The 19,162-nt window shown below is 44.4% G+C and overlaps 1 protein-coding gene across 1 annotated transcript in view; it reads left to right on the forward strand.

The window, feature by feature from the left end:
- CAPN13 (calpain 13) overlaps positions 1 to 19,162 on the forward strand; it is a 61,661-nt gene that overhangs the window by 29,730 nt on the left and 12,769 nt on the right. The window contains exons 8-16 of the mRNA XM_050948671.1: positions 646 to 720; positions 5,540 to 5,625; positions 7,713 to 7,787; positions 8,920 to 9,086; positions 10,713 to 10,861; positions 11,180 to 11,191; positions 13,303 to 13,514; positions 15,800 to 15,836; positions 18,508 to 18,570. Coding sequence (XP_050804628.1) covers positions 646 to 720; positions 5,540 to 5,625; positions 7,713 to 7,787; positions 8,920 to 9,086; positions 10,713 to 10,861; positions 11,180 to 11,191; positions 13,303 to 13,514; positions 15,800 to 15,836; positions 18,508 to 18,570 — 876 coding nt within the window. The remainder of the gene's footprint in view (positions 1 to 645; positions 721 to 5,539; positions 5,626 to 7,712; positions 7,788 to 8,919; positions 9,087 to 10,712; positions 10,862 to 11,179; positions 11,192 to 13,302; positions 13,515 to 15,799; positions 15,837 to 18,507; positions 18,571 to 19,162) is intronic.

The following is a 19,162-nucleotide window of genomic DNA, read 5'->3' on the forward strand; positions in this document are numbered from 1 at the left end:
GCTGCTAGTTCAGTCGGTAGAACTGCAGGTTCACATTTGAATAAGGCAAGCTCCTCATTGACTGACAACACACTTCTGAGATGCAGGGAAAGATATAATACTGCTTGGTGGGACACTGCTGAGTTGATAGGGGCCATCATAAAAGCACCCATGTTGTCTGCTGGTGTGTTGCAAAGAGATTTCCATGGTTTTATATAGACTGTGCAGTGCACTGGCAAAGTGTGTGTGTCATGCCGCCTCTAGTGTTTGGTTCACTAAAGAAGAGCTGCCAACTGCTGCTACCCACTAACTGAATTACCCTTTTAGTTCAAGTGCTGAGGCTGGTGCTTAAGTCAATTCCTACCAATGACTCACCCTAGCTGTTGTCACAACTGCACTTGCTGTGGAAATTGCTCCAACACTGGATCCTTATGAGCTTTTCAGATGTGTGATGATTTTGTAGCTCCATTAACTTGGTTGGATTTGCTTAGGACCACCAGGGGAACAAACACCAGGCACTTAAACACTATAGCTGAGCTGCTGATGTAAGTGAAGTCAGCTCCACTTCTCTCTTTTCCCAAACTAACCAAATAGCAGTTTGGGGGGCAAACAAATGTATGTTTGCAAGTTTTTCCGGGAGCTCATGGCTGTGCTTTCTCTCCGCAGCAATCCATTGGTAAAATGGAACTGAAGAACGGACTCGTGAAAGGCCATGCCTATACTGTCACTGGGGCTACAGAAGTAAGAACTGGGACCTTTTTCCTACCTATCATTCTTGCTGTATTATTCCATGGCCTTCTCCTGATTAGCACACTGACTGCTGCTCCACTCACAGTTGCTTTCAGAGATTTTAAGGTCACAAGGGATCTGTATGATCATCTTGTCTGACCACCTGCATAACAGAGGCAACTGAATTTCACCTGTAATTGCTGCACTAAACCCCAAGTTTCTGCAGTCTAGGGCCTGGTCCACACTACAGCGTTAAATCGATTTAAACAGCGTTAAATAGATTTAACGCTGTACCCGTCCACACTACAAGGCACTTAAAATCGATTTTAAGGGGTCTTAAAATCGATTTCTGTACTCCTGCTCAACGAGAGGAGTAACCCTAAAATCGATATTACTATATCGATTTAGGGTTAGTGTGGACGGAAATCGAAGTTATTGGTCCCATTCTTTTACTGAGCTACCCAGAGTGCACCGCTCCAGAAATCGATGGTAGCCTGGGACCATGGACGCACACCACCGAAGTAATGTGCCCTAGTGTGGACGCGTAAAATCGATTTTATAAAACCTGTTTTATAAAATCGATTTTATTAATTTCGATTTTACTCTGTAGTGTGGACGTGGCCTAGGATTGTGTGTGGAATAAAGGGAATATGGTCAGTTCTCCATTTTCAAGCAACGTACCAAAGCGATGGAGAGTAGAGCCCATCGTTAACACTCCTGGCTTCAGTTGCCCACAGCCAATGACATTGCCAAAGGTACCTGCAGGGCTAGCCCCAGGCCCCAGCGTGCCAAGCATGTGCTTGGGGTGGCATGCCACAGGGGGCGCTTTGCCGGTTGCTGGGAGGGTGGCAGGCGGCTCTGGTGGACCTCCCGCAGGCGTCCCTGTGGAGGGTCTGCTGGTCCCGCGGCTCCGGCGGAGCATCCGCAGGCACGCCTGTGGGAGGTCCACCAGAGCCGCAGGACTGGCGAGCGGTAGAGCGCCCCCCGCAGCATTCCGCTGTGCTTGGGGCGGCGAAATGGCTAGAGCCGACCCTGGGTACCTGTTACCAGAAATTCAAGACTGTAAGCAAGCCTTCAGGGTTTTCAAAAGACAAAAACAAGTTAAATGCACGGAGACTCTTGTATGTCCATGAGTTAGTTTAATTCCTGGCTATAAACTATTGGTAGGATAGGATAGGTAATCAAATTAAGGGAAATTATGGCCCATTATGCTATATATTGTAAGGTTCCCACTCAATCAGAGGTTAGAGGAAGGTTAGGAGGGAGAGGCACTAAGGGACAGATTTTTAAAAGTATTTAAAATCCCTTTGGGAGTTAGGTCCCTGGGCACTTTTGAAAATCTTACTAGGTGCCTACTTGCATCTTTAGACACCTAAATACCTTTGAAAATCTGGCCCTATGGGCTGGACACTGCCCCAGAGCAGGTGCAGCCAGTTACAAGGTAAAAAGTGATGAGCAGATTAGAACACAGGGGACCTGATGGTCATTAAAGACAGCACTGCTGTAAGACTATCAAGTTACTCGTCATGAGTTGCAGGAGTCTAGCCTAGGAATGGAGCATGTAGCTCAAAAACAGATTGGCATAGTGAGGATGGAACTTAAGCCCATGTCTCCTCAGCCATGCCCATTCTACACCTACACCCAGCCTCAGTAAGGAAGCACATGTGCAGCGGGCTGCTACCAGTTAGTGGACTGCACCTCACAATTTAGCCTTTTAGCATTCACATGTTGCCGCCATGTGCATTTGCACTGAGGTGTAAAAGAGCTTAAGCCCCTTGCTGTGCAGCAGACAGGGGCTTTTAGACTCAAGGCCTACATGATCTTGGTAATAGCTGCCACAACGTGAGAGGTTTGAAAAGAAGCCTACTCTGTACTGATGGTTTGTCCATTCCACTCGCCTAAATTGTAGGGGTGAGGAGTGGGAGTGGATAGGTGGAGAATGTGAATGTGATAATAAGTGGGACGTGAGATGTACGCATGGCTTTCAGGGAAGGGAATGCCTGTGATTAGGATATGACAGAATGGCAAGGCTGCCACGGTTGGGGACTTTGGAGGAAATTCTGCTGTTGAAGGGGCAAAAGTTCCTTTCCGTTTGATAGGGGTCTGGTAGTAGAGCTGGTTAGGAGTTTCCAGATGGAAAATGCAGTTTCTGCACAATCAACATTTTCTGTGGGAAAAAATCTCAATTCTGCTTTAAAAAATTTTTTTTTATTATTTTTTTTCTTGTGGGTTTTACCTGAATCAGAATACTTCATTTTGTTGAACTGATCTGAAATGTTTAGAATCAGTTTAATAAAACAAAGTTGTATTTTCCGGTCAGTGAAATGTCTTATGGGACTTGTAGTTTGGAACTCACATTCTTTGTTGTGGGCTGAACTCCCTGCAGGACTACATCTCCCATAATGCAATATGGATTTCCCACTGCCCAAACTCTGTGTGGTGCATAATGGGAGTGACATGCCTTGGCATGCATCATAGGAGATGTAGTCTAGCCAGGGAGCCTGGTACATAAGGGAACCCAAAGTACAGCTCCTTAGAGGCAATGTGCCATAATGGGAAAATGTAGTTTAATATTGAAAGGCTTGAAATGAAGCATTTCAAGGTAGTTCAACAAACTGAAACAAAACATAGATTTGGGAAATGTCAAAATGAAAGATTTCAACACTTGTGAATCAACATTTCTCACAATTTCTGTTCCATTAAATTTTCATATTTTTTGTCAAGAATCTGGACAAAGGGTTATAAAATCCCATTAAGGGTGAGGCTGTATCATCTTTATCTTCTGTAGTCAAGGGATGTAGCTTGCACTTCACAGATCCAAGAGCAAACTTTGTCTGGCTTCAAACTGTGGCCTAAAGTCAGGAGTTCAGCCGGATAAAAAAATGACTTTCTCTACCTTTTTAGGTGTATCCTTCCAACACACAACCTCCCCTGACCAAATATTCATATTGATTTAGAAGGGACTAATCTGGCACAATAAAATAATCCAGGAAAGCAAATGACTTACTGCAGCCAGCACCTTTTCTCGTGGAGTGAGGACAGAGCTCATCCCGAGAAGCTGTCCCAATGATGGACTCACCATCATGGGCAATTTTTGAATCAAGATGGGATGTTTCTGAAAAAGCTCTGCTCTAGGAGTTATTCTGGGGAAGTTCTCTGGCCTGTGCTGTACAGGAGATCAGAGTAGATGATCACAATGGTTCCTCTTGGCCTTGAAAGCTATGAATCTATCACTCCCATGGCTAGTTTCAACAGCGACCAAATAAAAGAGAAGCCAGACAGTGACCTGGACTAATTCCTGGGGCATGGCCTTCAGCAGTGATTAAAGAGTCTCATTCACAGAGGGACCCAGGATACATGATATGTAGCTTTTATCCCAGGATCTCAAAGCACTTAGCAAGGGGATTGTTTCCAAAATTTGCTCTTTCTTTCTTTCTTGTCTAAATGTTTTCAAGTTTAACCCCTTTAAACACACACACTAAAGTCTGCGTGCTTCAGGAAGGGCTTTTGGTCCTGCTGCCCTAACAGCTTTGAACTGCCAAAGGCCTAGCTTTGATTCCTAGCTGCCGTCACTCCCTCCCTTGTAACTCACTTGGCAGTGACCCCTTATGTCGATCTAAGCATGGGGTTGCTGGGCTCCAGGGTGAGCCCCATTCAGCTACCCCCAGGTAAAGGTGGGTTGCTGTGACCTCGGGCCCTGTGGAGGAGAGGAGCAGGTAGGGGTGAAGCTGAGGAAGCATGAGAGCATGCAGATGACCACCACTTGATGGAAAGAAAAAGAGGGTGGGTGAGAGGCTCAGCTGGTTTAGTTCCACTGAAGTAAATGGAGCTGTGAAGATTTACACCTGTGAAGGAGCTGTCCCGGCATATCTGCTGACTAGACCACAGGCCTGAGAGTCAAGAAATTTGGGCTTCTAATCTCAGCTCTATCCTTGACTTCCTGTGTGAGCACAGACAAATCATTTAACTTTCTGTTGCCTCAGTTTCCCTTCTGTGCAAGGGGGAAAATAATATTTGCCTACCTCATTGGGGTGGGAGGTTGGGAGGTTTTGTGTTTGGAAAGCACTTTGACGCCTACCAGAAAATGATGTCTCTTTGCCTTGGAAGGTGTCCTAGCCACAGTGAGCCAGGCCTTCATTACTTCTAGGAACTCTTTGTATCTGGACAAGAATTGGAAGCCACACAGAAGGTCTGGTTCTCCTGTCAGTTACACCAGTGTACCCCACCCCTGCCAACTTTGGTGGAGTTACACCTCAGTTACACTAGAGAAAGCAAGAAGAGACGCAAGTCCAGATGCTCCAATTTGTGCAGAACACAGAAGGTCACTGCCTTAATGGGAAACACCAAGCTGGGAATAGAAGCCAGGAGTCAGGAATTGGCTTCCCAGATGACAGGCATCTTAGAAATACCACAAATAGCCAGACAGACAGGTTCCCCAGTCCCTTGTTCTCAGCATTTGCTGCAGTGCATCTCCCCACTCCATATAGATACATTTTAATCATGGGCGGCCTTGTACTACGAAGTCACTGGCTTTGCTGGCAGTTGCACATAATTAGCATATTGCAGTCATGTGATGTGGCAAGGCAGTCCGTGCTTCTGACTGTGTCAGCCCTCTAGTCATGATGCTAAGGAAAAAATGGGTGCAGTGTTCTCTGATGCTTTGTTTCTAATACAATGTAGCAAAGAGACATTGATTTTTATCTGCAGCCAAATGAGGGCAGGAGTTAAACGAGTCCTCAAAGATATATAAAAAAAATGCATTTGTATTACTGTATATTCTGATCACAGAAGGCTGTGACTATGGTTGGCTTTTTATTCTTTTCCTTTACAGATACCATACAAGAATGGCTGGGAAGATATAATCAGAGTGTGGAATCCTTGGGGTCACGGGGAATGGAGAGGGCCTTGGAGTGATGGGTATGACTTTAAAGATTTGATCTCATAAGAAGGGTGAAACTTTTGTGGGTTTACTGCAAGGAGGCTCTGTCCAGGGCCAACTGCAATGGAGTAGGCAACTCTAAATTAACCGGTTTTAAGCCCTTTTTTCATCTGCAAACTCACCTCCCACTAGAGCCCAATTTGGGATTGAAAACATAAATGAAATGTTATTTTTATACTTACTCCAGACTGGGTCTAGTTCAGACATCCCTCTTTCTCTCAGCTAACAATTTTCACAGTGGATAATTACAGGTAAATCTCGGACTGGATAGCTACTATTTTCACCTAATACAGGTTCTGGACATTCCCTTACACAATTTTCTGCTGTTTAATGCTCCACAGGCATCCAATATAGGGTGCAGCTTGTGTGCTGTTGAACTTTCTAAGGATGTCAATGCAGAATGCTCCAGCTGCAGTTTTACCTGGGCTGCTTTCCCCTTCCAGGATGTTGAATCTGGAGGGAGAGTAGCCAGCAGGGGGAGTGACCATGATAGCACTGCTCTATTGGATGGATGGATGCTTGCAAGCCAAGGGGCTGGGGAGGGGGAAGAGGCTGGAGGTAGTGAAGAGGAATGGAGCTTCCATTCACTTAGCCCTTGTCTTGAATGGATCTTCTAGGACCAGCATGAATCTCAAGGGATGAATGGGTTTTGCAGGCCAGACCTCCTGGTTGTTCCATTGGGGATTCACCCTCCCCTCCAAGTGTAAGAGATTGATCCAGAGGAAACACTATGATGACTTTGTTGCACATAGGTATCAAGGGGGAATCCAGTATGGCTGACTGAAGCTGGTGTTCTTCTAACTAGAGAGTTGTAAAGCTTCCACTACAACATTGTGGTTTAATAGCAACAATTTTCCTTCCCTCTGTGGATGATAACACTAATAACTTCTCCGCGGAGAAAATAAGTCTGGCACTTAACGTCTGGATGGGCTGGTGGGAACATAGTAGGTGATGCAGACATGTTTGAGGCTGGGATAATAGCTATCTGCTCAGGCAGAATTTCCCACTTTTTGGAAGGGTGAACGATAATCCTCGCTGTAATTGAAATTTTGGTGGAGCGTGCTTAAAGGTAAACTGCATAAATCAATACCTTATTGATTCATGCTCTGTTTATTTATCTTTTGCTCTGCAGAAAATACAATTATCACTTAATTATAAAACTGCTGTTTGAAAATAACACAACCGACTGGCTAATGTGGTCTCTGTGTGGCAGGGGCGCTGCAAAGTAATATCAATGTAAAGTCTCAGTAGTTCACTAAGCATTTGGATGCCGAAGGGTATGTGAAGGGAACTGGAAATGGGATGCAGAACGTTCCACTTCTAGATAGTCATTCAGATGCAGTAGCTGCAAATCATTGCCACATGATAGCTGGTTGTTGGCCTGTGAGAAATGGCTAGCAGTCCCAATCTGGTTCCCCGCAGACAGCTGTCCACAGAGCCAGAACCATCACTGCTAATTCTCTGGTTTAAAAGCCAGCCCAAGGACTGGCTATGCCATGGGGACAGAAGTACTATTCCACTCACTGCAGCTGTCCCACGCCCCTATCAGGGGTGAAGCAGGCAGAACCTACAGGTGGAAGTAGAACTGGTCAGAAGAGGATTTTTTTTGATGGAAAAAGGTTTTTCAAGAAAATGGAAACTTGCACCAAAAAATTTCCATTTTTGGTAGCAATCGTTCCAATTTTTGTCCAAAACCAAAACAACCCACCCCACTTTTTTCAGTATTTTGGCAATTGGACATTTTTCAGTTTTTTTTTCAACAAAAACCTGAAAAATTTCACAGAAAAAATTCACAGAATTTTTCAAGGGGAGGGAGGGAGGACACTTCACCACTTCACAATGGCTGTGGGTGGAAACACACTGTGCTGCTAATGCAACCATTGGTATTGGGGCTGAATGTCGGGTACAAGTCAGGCTCTCAATCCATCACTTTTCATGTGCACTCTTGGGCCAGATCCTGGAGCTAGATGGGAGCGTGACTCTAGGATGGAAAAGTTTGAGAATCACTGAACGAAGCCCAGGGCAGAGTTCTCATTGCTGCTTGCTGTTCTGTTGCCTTTCACAGCTCTCCCCAGTGGGATCGAGTTCCAGTTGAATATAAGAAAGATCTCTGTGAAGATAAGGACGATGGAGAATTCTGGTACGTTCACATTGATGCTTGGATATTCTGGGTTTTCCTGGGGTCCATGGCTCAGTCACTTTGCTTAGGTGTCAACTTGGTCTCTGCTCTGGTCAGTTTGGAGCCCCATTGTGCTGGAAGCTCTGTAAACAGGTTGTTAGAGACAATCCCTGCCCCAACTTGCAATCTAACAGACCGAGGGTGGGAAGGAAAACAGGCTCACGGTGGGGAAGGGATGTGCCCAACATCACACACCAGGTCAGTGGCAGATCCAGGAGTAGAACTGAGGTTTCCTGGTTCCCAGTGCAGTGCCCTTGCCACAAGGCCAGGCTGCTCATCACAAGGTAAGTGACCTGTTAAACAAGAAATACAAAATTTCAAGGATTAGCTACCCAAGGGGATGCAGGGAGGAGCATAGTACAGTAGCAAGGACTCTGGCCATCAGAGTTTGGGCTTTCCTGAGGGGTCTAGGCTTGTAGCTTTTCAGGTGTCTGGTCCTGCTCAGGTACAGCTTTGCCACAGCTTTTACAGACTCTTTAGCCACCGGGAAGTCTCCCTCATTGCAGACTTGTGTGGCCAGGCTCAGAGGGTAGCAGAGCAGAGAAAGCAGCATGGATCCAGACTGCGGCTAGAGAGAGAGTGCAGATTGGGATGTAATTTGGATGGGGCCAGGATGGTGCTGGAGAGAGCAGTGTGGGGCCTGTGCTGGGGCACTGTAGAGTGCCATGTGGACATGGGCTGGAATGCAGTATGGGTGGGGGCTGGCCTGCGGTACTGGAGAGTGGAGGGTGGTCCAGCATCTTCCTCTCTGGAGACCAACCACTTCACAGCCATGGCTTGCTTTTCTCACCATGGTAGGTCCTGATCCTAGAGCTGAATGTGTACAGGTGGATCCCATTGACTGTAATGTGGTTCCACATAGGCACAAAGCTCTGCCCCCAAGGATCCAATTGTAGGATCGGGGCTTTAGGTAGTACAAATGTGATCACTCTGAGACTTCACATCTTCCACAAGGCATTGTCACGATTAGCTGAAGCCTGCAACACCACCTTCGTGCCTTGGCTACAGATCCACTTTCGCACACAGCAAGTGTAAGCGTTAGTGTCCAACCGATGAATTAAACGGAAACATCAAACTTCTCTTTTTTTTCCAGGATGTCAGGTCATGCTTTCGCAGAGCAATTTTTCTCACTGTGTATTTGTAATAACACCCCATCGTTTCTGGACTTTGGAGATCAGCGTGGTACAAGGTGGTCCCTAGCCATGTATGTAAACCAATGGGCTCGAGGACTCACTGCAGGTGGAAGCAACTATCATAATGGTAATGAATGTCCTAGTCTGATTTCCTACCCCATCCCCATGATCTCCCCTCCTTCTCTCTCTCTCTCTCTCTCTCTCTCACACACACACACACATACAAATAATAAGCCACTCTGAGGATTGGATTGCAAAAGTATTGATTAAAAATTGTTGAGCTTGATGTTTTCCACCCTCGCACTTAACTCCAAACAAAACAGGCAGAACTGAGGAAGCAGCACTGGCCGCTGAGTCAAAATTGATGATTTAAAAACCCTGTACTCTCTTAGATCAAAACTCACTGGTCCATTATATTGGGCCTGGCTGACCCAGGGCTAGGATGGGGCTGGAGAATCTGAGCTGGCAAGAAGCCAGCCTGTTTTGCAAAGAAATAATATTACAGAACATATATACATGTGGAATTAATTGACTAGAATCCCAAAGCTCTATTGCAGTAGGACAGTCCTTTGGGTAGATGAGGACATCAGTATTGCTGCCTGTGCTCTGATCGTTCAGTTGTGTCAAGCGTCAGTATTTTTTTGCTGTTACACCTCTTATTCGGTTTTGTTATTTTAGTCTATGAGAGCATCTTGTGATCAAGAAAGGGTTCTTTTATCTTCATCGCTGTTCCATTATTCAGCAATAGACAGGCCTCAGTCTCCTAGTAACACTGATTACAATTTGTCAACGTATTGTAAAGAACAGAATGAGATACTTTCATCACAATGTGAGACTGATAGACATGGCTGTGTTAAGAGTCCATGAACACGTCAGTGCTTGTGGCTGTCAGATGGCTGGATGTACTCTATTGGCAGTGGGTAGGAGGAGACCACTTTCCATGGACGTATATTTTGCCATCAACCTTCTAGTATAGTTCGTGACTGAACATGCTGTAATGAAAGTACAACCACTCGTCAGCAAACCGTCATCTCTGAAGCCCAAACCAACACAATCAAGTGTTTGCCCCTGTGATTAAGTCTATTCTATCTTAAGAGAGAGCTCTCTTCTCAGTCTTGCGTGTCCATCTTGAAAATGCACATGCCAGCCCAGCTCTCTTTCCTCGAGGCCATTACTTATCACTAACCAAAACCTTGGCTCCATTGTCTAACTGGTCTCCAAAAGGCCTTTATCTTTAGATTTGCATCATTGCTACTGACACCCTATATTTTTCATGGTGAATAATAGCCCTCTGGGAAAAGGGGAGAATTTATTTGGACCTCCTCCTTTTCATGGTTGTGCAGCTATGACCTCTAAGCCACAATCCTCTCCTCCACTAGAGTATCCTTGTCTGCATGGGTTTTAATAGAAACTGCTTTTACTGGCTTAAGAACGGATGGGATTGTGGTTAAGGCCCTGGGTTTGAGATTGAGGTGATCTGGGTTAAATTTCTGACTCTACCACGGCTTTGTTGGGTGACCACTGGCCAGTTACTTAGTCTCTCTGTGCCTCAGCTCATCATCTCTAAACTGGGGATAGTAACACTTCCTTCCTCCTGCACTTGGTCTTTGTCTGTTCAGTTGTAAGCTCTTTGGAGCAGAGACAATCTCTTACTATGTGTATGTATAGCAGCTGGCACAATGGGGTCCTGATTTTGGCAGGGGCCTTTGACTGCTATGTACTACTACTACTATTACTACTAACAATTTCACAGTAGGTGCATTTTCAAGGAACCCCCAGTACTTTGTCCAAGTGGAGGAGCCTGACCTGAAAAACTATAATGTGGTGGTGTCACTGATGCGAAAACCTGTCAATAATATGCCAGATGCACAAATATTGTTCACCGGCTTTTTGATCTTCAGGGTAAGCAGCATCCACTGGTATGGAGGCAAGAATAACACTTTGGGTTGGGGGGGGGTGTTGTTTTTTGCCTCTGCATAGAGATTAAGGGCTGAACTCTCTCTTCAGAGACACATGATCAGCTGCCATTCAGTGTGGCTGAGGGAAGAGGAGGTGATAAGAAGTGGGGGGACTTTTGTGAACTAACAGCTTTGATATTAGATAACAGTACCAAGGAAATTTTTGTCTAATTAGGGGAGTTGGAATAGAGAACAGAGCTTTAGATCAGCTACATGCTTATTTTATATTTAAAATCTGCTTTTTCCTCTTTCTTCCCCTCAGGTTGAACCCGAGGTATGTGCATTTTCTTTTCTTTTTCTTTGATTGATCCATAGTTACCAGAGCTGGATGGGGGAGTCGAACCATCAGAAGTTGAATTTTCAATCGATGTTTTCATTAAAAAAAATCAGAACAATCTGATCAACTCAAATAATTGTGTGTTTTTATATCAGGGGTGGGCAAACTTTTTGGCCTGAGGGCCACACTGGGGTTGCCAAATGGTATGGAGGGCCAGATAGGGAAGGCTGTGTCTCCCCAATGGGGTGACCAGACAGTGAGTGTGAAAAATCAGGATGGGGGTGGGGGGTAATAGGAGCCTATATAAGAAAAAGATGCAAAATTCAGGACTGTTCCTATAAAATCAGGACATCTGGTCACCCTATTCCCCAAACAGCCTAGTATAGTCTCCAGTGGACATTTGCCTATGGCTCAGATCTTATCAGAAATCTATCTCAAGCATGAATGCTGGTACACCTCAGAATTCTGATACAATGTAGGTCTTTATAATGGGAAGCTCAAGAATTGAAGAGAGGTTGCTACAAGTCATTAGCAAGGGGCAGTAACAGAACTGTGTAAGGCTGTGTGTCTACACAGAAAGGTTTTACTAGTTATACTGGAATATCATCCCCCATCTGAACACTCTTATACCAGAATAAGTGTGTCTACATCAGGGTGTATACTGTTATAAGTATATTGGTTTAGATTCACTCCTTAGGTTATACCGAAAAAGCTTTCCCACATAGACTGGGCCTAAGAAGTTTACATTGGCACTGGGTCTGACTATAGCATGTACTAACGTTCGCTCCCAGAACAAAGCAGCAATATCATTATTAATCACTCGATACACTGTGGGACGAATCATATCGCCACTCTGAAGCAGACTGGATGTTATGTGTTGGCAGTATAACAGAACTGCTGTGCAGGGTATATATAGACAGACATGGAGGGTTAATGTTGTGTGATACAGCTGGGTAAATATCTAGAGTCAGATTCTGGTGTCATACCAGTTTTACCTTAAGTAATGTAAATGGGAGTCACTTCCACTTTCCACCAGCAAGAATTCAGAGTAAGACCCAGATGCCAAATGACACCTCCATTGATTTCAGGATGCGCCAACTGTGGATCTGTCCCCTAATGCCTTGTAGTCCAGACAGCTCCCATGTCCTCTATAACATGGCTTGTGTGGATGAGCACTCATTTCGCAGCAAGCTGGGGTGTAAATCTACTTCACACTAGCCTGCTCTGTAACTAACTGTCCATGCGGACCATGGTATCACACACTGGACATTTCCTAGTGCACATTCACCTACTCCCATTTCAAAGCGGGGTAGATCAAAGTGCACTAGGGAACTTTTAGTGTGTGGTAGTAGGATTCAGGCAGATTGTTAGTGCACAGCAAGCCAGTGCTGTGTAGATTTACACACCAGCTTGTTGTGCTCTAACTGCTTGTCTAGACAAGCACACAGTCTTTCCCTCTCCCCAAAGATAGCAGATTTGTACTATTTTCTCCCAAAAGCATGGCTCATAAATAACTGTGTCACACTGTATAGCCCTTCTAAATGGAATTTATACACTCCAATGTATTTGAGGGAATTTGTTTAGTAAGGGGTTTTTATTACGCTATCTTTACATGTCATCATAGTAACACTTGTTACATTATATTTATTGTTTCATCTCAGCAAAAGTATTGGAATAACCAAAGAAAGATCAAGCTACATTATTTTCTTATGAGAATTGATGCAAGGATGGAACTGCTGCTAAAGACGCTGTCTTCTGGATGAAATATTTAACCAGGGCTCTGAGCACTCATGTACATGACATACCCCCAGGAAATTTTCACAGGAATTAGGCTATTACCCCACTCTCTTGGCACATTTCAGATCAACTAACTACACTGCACACACCTAAAATTCTCCCAGCTCTTTTTCACTTCCTTAACTGCTGTGTAGCACTGCTGTGCATTATTAACTGCCATGTTCCACCCCAGAGATGATTGCATTGCAGTGGCGAGTGAAATGATTCCCATATACGCAAGATTGAATATGAAAAGCTATTTCAGATCTTTGTGGATGAAAGGGGCTGTGGGAATAGAGGACTGCCATGGTACAATTAATCATTTCCTTCAGTTCCAGGGCCTGAGGGACAGATTGCCAGTTGCATTTTTCTCTCAGTATAAATACAAAGTTTTGAAGTACGGTTTCAACGTGTCAACCCGAGATGTCACCAATTACTTTTACTTGAGCCCTGGGACCTATGTTGTTGTTCCAACCACATCAGAAGAAGGCCAAGAGGCTGAATTCCTCCTACGAATCTTCCTGAGGTGCCAAGACTCCAATGAGTAAGATCATTATACATACTGATTATATGTACCTTTTTCCAGCTTCCAGGGTTGTCTTTGAACATCTAAGACCAGGGCCATTAATGTGGTGTTTTATTTTAATGTTTTATGGAAGTTTATTGCACAGAGAGAGGTTAGTGACAAGGAGTGTATTGGCAGGGATGCTAGGAGTTTAGACTGGGCACGCAGATGGGTACGCAGGAATTGCCATAGCTGAACAGAGGAAGGGTCTATTTAGAAGCATCTAGTCCAGTAATGATTCTAGAACAGAGTATCCCCTATGGAGCACCAAAAAGAGCAATACTATGCTATACATGTTTGGGAGACTTCCCTCCAGCTTGGGATGGACACTTGCTCTGAGAAAGGAAGGCTGATGACTTGTATTAGTAGTTCTTGAATATTTATATTGCTGTGCACCAATAGGCCCCAGTCAGGATCAGATCCCCATTGCATTAAGTGTATGCAAAGACATCCAAGGAGTTTACAATCCAAGTGCCTGATGTCTGTTCCCTGTGGGCGAACTTGTTGCATAGATCCATTAATTTCAATGGACTCTACACAGATGTACGGTTCCACCCACAAGGATAAGATTGTAAGTTTGGGGACACAGGATATACGTTTTATCCTAGTCAGCATAAATGCAGATGTTTTCATAGAAATGGCTAGTCTTCATTAAAAAAAAAATCTAAGCCACAGCATTCACCCTTGACAAAATTTCCTTAGGTAATATTGCACAGTGGCATTGCCTTGGTATTTTCAATCTACCCTATAGTGGGGTTCCATGACTTTTGCATAGCATGGCCCACGGCTTAATTAAGGATATTGTCTTGTGAACACATGTCCTCTCATTTGTCATTGCAAAGCATCCCCAAGCCAGCTACAGCAATTACCTCCTTCTGGAACAGCTAGCTTGACTTCACTGGGATTGTTCATGTGAGTAACTGCCCTCCCTGGGAATAAGGGAATCACAGTCTGGGCCAATGTGTTTTGAGCTTCTTCCAGCAAGCGGGATTCTGCCACTCTTACTCGGGTTCAGTAGTAACGTCCTCCACGCACAGTCTCATTCAAATCCTGGGAGTACAGTAGTAATAGTACCTAGCTCTTATACAGCACTTCCCAGCAGTAGCTCTCAAAGTGCTTCACAGTCTTTATCCTTGCAATGTCCCGGCAAGGTAGGGCAGTGCTATTATCCCCATGTTACATGGGGGAACTAAGACACAGGTAGGCTGAGTGACTTCCCCGCAGTCACACAGGAACTCTGTGGCAGAGCAGGGGGTTGCACCTAGGTCTGCTGGGTCCTTGGCTTGTGCCCTAACCACTGGGCCATGCTTTCTCTAGCTGAGTAGTAAGTTACTTCTCATGGACAGTAAGGGTAGCGGCTGGAAAAGTGGAGGAGCAGCTGTCATCATTTGACCAGGTAGCTCACCCTAGGGACCCCTGGGACCCCAGTCTGGGAACTGCTGCCCTATCACAAGCACAGGGTTTCATAGGTAATGCTGAAAAGCCTGAGCTGAGCTGGTTCCTTCATCTAAGGCAAAACTGGAATGTTAGGAGCTGCAACTGTATTTGCCTCAGTAACATCCTACGGCAGTGAGGGCCACAGGTTAATTTTATGTTGGCTATAAATGTGTGCTCTGTTTTAAATTTGCCTTTAAATGTTCTCAGGTATCCTCTTGCCTTTTTATTAATGTTCATCTTGTATTCACATGCTAAAGGAAAATTAGAGACATTTCATAATGTTACAGCTCAATTTAAGGGAACCAGGAGCTTTTCCTCATGTAAGAGCTGACTGTGGATACAGACCCCCTAGTGCCTCCTGGTGATGAAAGCGCTGCCAAACTAGTCTTGCTGTTGCACACACAGCCCTGGATTCTCCTCTTCCCTACAGTGGTGTAAATCAAGAGTGATTCCAGAGAAGTCAGTGAACTTTTTGAAATAGTTTGAAACCAGTGTGAGCAGAGAATCAGGTCCACTGTGCTTACTAATGCAGCAGAGATGATTAGACAGAGTTCAAAGGCCTGATTCTGAACCAAAACACCTGAAGAGTGTCAGCACAATCACAGGGTGATTGGGATTCATAAGCATTCTTAGAGTTCTCTGTGTCGCGCGCGCGCGCGCGCGCACACACACACACACACACACACACACACACACACACACACACACACACACACACACACACACACACACACACACACACACACACACACACACCCTACCTACCTTCTGCAAATAAATGCTAGAAGGCTGTCTTTTTCTGATGTGACTCTTGTGGTGTTTTATAGGGACCTGAAAAGCAGGCTCAGCCCAGCGATGCCAAAGGTAGGAACATGTGAAAAATGACTTAGATGCTGGACGTGTGTGAATCAACATTATGTATCTCCTGGCACTAGCCACTAACCAGTCTCTTTGCTGCAACCCTCCTCTCCCCACCCCACCCTGGCTGTTGTCTTCTCTTCTGCCACCTGCCTCAAATCAGAACATATCATATTGCCTCTATATAAATCCATGGGACACCCACATCTTGAATAATGTGTGCAGATGTGGTTGCCCCATCTTAAAAAGGATATATTGGAATTGGATAGGGTTCAATAAAGAGTCACAAAAATGATTAGGGGTATGGAACAGCTTCCATATGAGGAGAGATTGAAAATACTGGGTCTTTTCAGCTTGGAAAAGAGACGACTAAGGGGGAATATGATAGAAGTCTACAAAATCATGACTGTAGTGGAGAAGGTAAATCAGGAAGTGTTATTTATTCCTTCTCATAACACAAGAACTAGGGATCACCAAATTAAATAATAGGCATCAGGTTTAAAACAAACCAAAGGAAGTATTTTTTCACACAATGCCCAGTCAACCTGTGGAACTCTTTGCCAGAGGATGTTGTGAAGGCCAAAACTATAACAGGGTTCAAAAAAGAATTAGATAGTTTAATAGAGGATAGATCCATCAATGGCTATTAGCCAGGATGGACAGGGATGATTTCCCTAGCCTCTGTTTGACAGAAGCTGGGAATGGGCGACAGGGTGACACGTGATGGTTACCTGCTCTCTTCATTCCCTCTGGGTCACCTGGCATTGGGCACTGTTTGAAGATAGGATACTGGCTAGATGGACCCTTGGTCTGACCCAGTATGGCTGTTCTTACGTCTCTGGGCACAGCTCTGCCACCTTCGTACTGAACTATGACAGGGAGTACTCACAGAATAAGTAACCTGTCTATGTGAGGGACAGTTTCAGAAATAGGCCCTTAGTCTTTAATTTGCATTTTCATCAAGTAAATCGCTGTCAGCAGTAGAGCTGAGTTAAATTTCAGGGTCTCCTGAAACTATTTGTGAATTCCAATCAAATTCAATAACTAGTTTTGGACAACAAAGGGGAGGGAAGATTGAAAAAGTTGAAATGGTGTAGCTTTCCATTTTGAAATGACGATTCATTTTGAAATGTAGCTAGATTTAATTTTTGTAAAAAAAAAAAAAAAAAAAAGGTAAAAATCACATGAAAAGTAAATGTAACCTGTCATTTGACTAGAAACAAAATTTTTTCATGTTTTCATTTTAGTGAGAAAAAACAAAATATTTCCACGACATTTTTTCATCTGATTCATTTTAATTGGGCCACCAAACTCAATAATCACGCATTCGCTCCACTCTAGACATTAGCACTATCACACTCCCAAGCATGGCATTCTTGCCCCTTTCCACACAGGGATTCGTCCATCTAATATAAGGCAGAGATCTGTGGAAAGCTGATTGTCTGTCAGACTGGGTGACACAATTGTTCTTTGCAAGAGTCTAGGCCTGATTCTGAATTTTCTGGTTTGTACTAGTGTAACCCCACAGAACTCAATGGAATTGCACTTCTTAAACTAGCAGGAGCTCAGAATCAGGCCTAGATAAGTACAGCCCAAGCACAGTATAATTGTCAGTCCAGCTGCAGAATTCTCTCTTTGTGAGCTATGACTCACCCGTGATGGTGCATTCAACAGTACAGTCCTCTTGTACTTTGGAGATTGGGTTGCACCTGATTCTGCTTTCTCACAGTAATGTAAACCAGGGGTGACTTCTTTGAAGTTAACGGTGTAAGTGAGAGACTCAAGCCCTTTCTGAGTCATTAATTTTCCAGTCAGCTATTAAGCCCTGTTATGGAGAGAGAAACCTATTGTTTAGTCTATTATCCAGTTACACTAACAAACTTTCAATTTCCTTAAATAATGACACTAACCAACAACCTATATTTTGTCATATGTAAGTACAGTGCCCAATCCTGCAAACTTCACATGGGTAGGTGGCCCTTAGTAATCCCACTGGAGTCAGAGGCTACATGTGTGTTAGGATTAGGCCCTAAAGTATTAGTTCACTGCTGTCTAGGCAATCTTCCTCTTCTCAGGCAGCTCCCATCACTTCTCCCCTCCTCTTCTTGAATTTCTGCACTTGCTTCCCATTTCTTCCACTTCCAAAGCTGTCCACAACTCTATCCCTGCCTATGGGCCATCTCTTTAAATGGTCTAAAATGGCAGGGAGCCATTGGCTTCAATATAGCGACATCAGTTTGCATCAGGTGACAAACTAGCCCTGATTTCTTCCCATTTCCTGTATTCTACCTAAAATTCTCTACACTTGACTCCTCCATTTACTTACCTTTTGGCTTCACATGGTTCCCTATGCTGAGATCATCCTCCCACTTAAGAGAGGCCAAGCTCACCCCCTCTTCAAATCCTTTCTGAATCTCCCTCCCTCCTCCCCCCAAAATCCCTCATTCTACAAAGTTATAACAGCCACACACCACTTCCTGCCTGATCACTATTGTATCTCTTCTTGCCTTTAGACTGCCGGGTCTCTGAGGCAGCACTATATGCTTTGTTGTATATACCTTGTCCATTCTGAAGTGCTGCACACAGCTGCAGAGCTATGCGAATAATACAGTTCTGGCTCTGGCTCCCATGGCTTTTGTCACTAATTTGCATATGTACATGTTTTGCTGTGATCCAGGACATACCCAGGCAGAGTCAAGACAACTCCTCTGAAAACGTCTTTCTCAGATATGCTACACAGGTACCCTGAATACAGCCGATTACTGAAAAAATTAAAAGACAGGTGGAATTGTAAAAGAAAAATCTCCCGTCTTGCTATCAATCCATGTAGAAAAATGTCTTTGGAAATGTGGGCCTATCATTCCTGAAGTGGATACCTTCAAAACAGCATTGATCTGGCTGCCACAATCCACTGAAAAGTGGGAGAGAGAGCTGGAATAGAATGGACTGCTCACTATATTAGGGGATGATTGTCTGGGGTTTATTTAAACAAGCAATTAGAAATAATCCTTGGATATTTTTTCCCTCTGATCAGAACTGTTTCCAGTTTGCACTTGCTGCATTTGGAAAGCAGACATCAGTCAGCATTTGAGTAATTGATTCCAGCTTTCTCTGAGCCAAGCTGTGCGTGTTCACAGGAGATGCTCTTAATGGTTTAATAAACTGTTATAAAAGAACTCCTTGACTTAGTCAAGAGAAAAATCACTGCCAAAAGCCTTTACACAATAGATCTCTCACAGTTAATAGTTATATCAATGCATAAAGGTGAAAAATAACACAATCTGTCACACAGAATGCCCTGGAGGGCCTTGGGGAGCGATAGGGGCAGGGCA

This window comes from Gopherus flavomarginatus, chromosome 4, assembly GCF_025201925.1.
Source record: "Gopherus flavomarginatus isolate rGopFla2 chromosome 4, rGopFla2.mat.asm, whole genome shotgun sequence".
Taxonomy (NCBI): domain Eukaryota; kingdom Metazoa; phylum Chordata; order Testudines; family Testudinidae; genus Gopherus; species Gopherus flavomarginatus.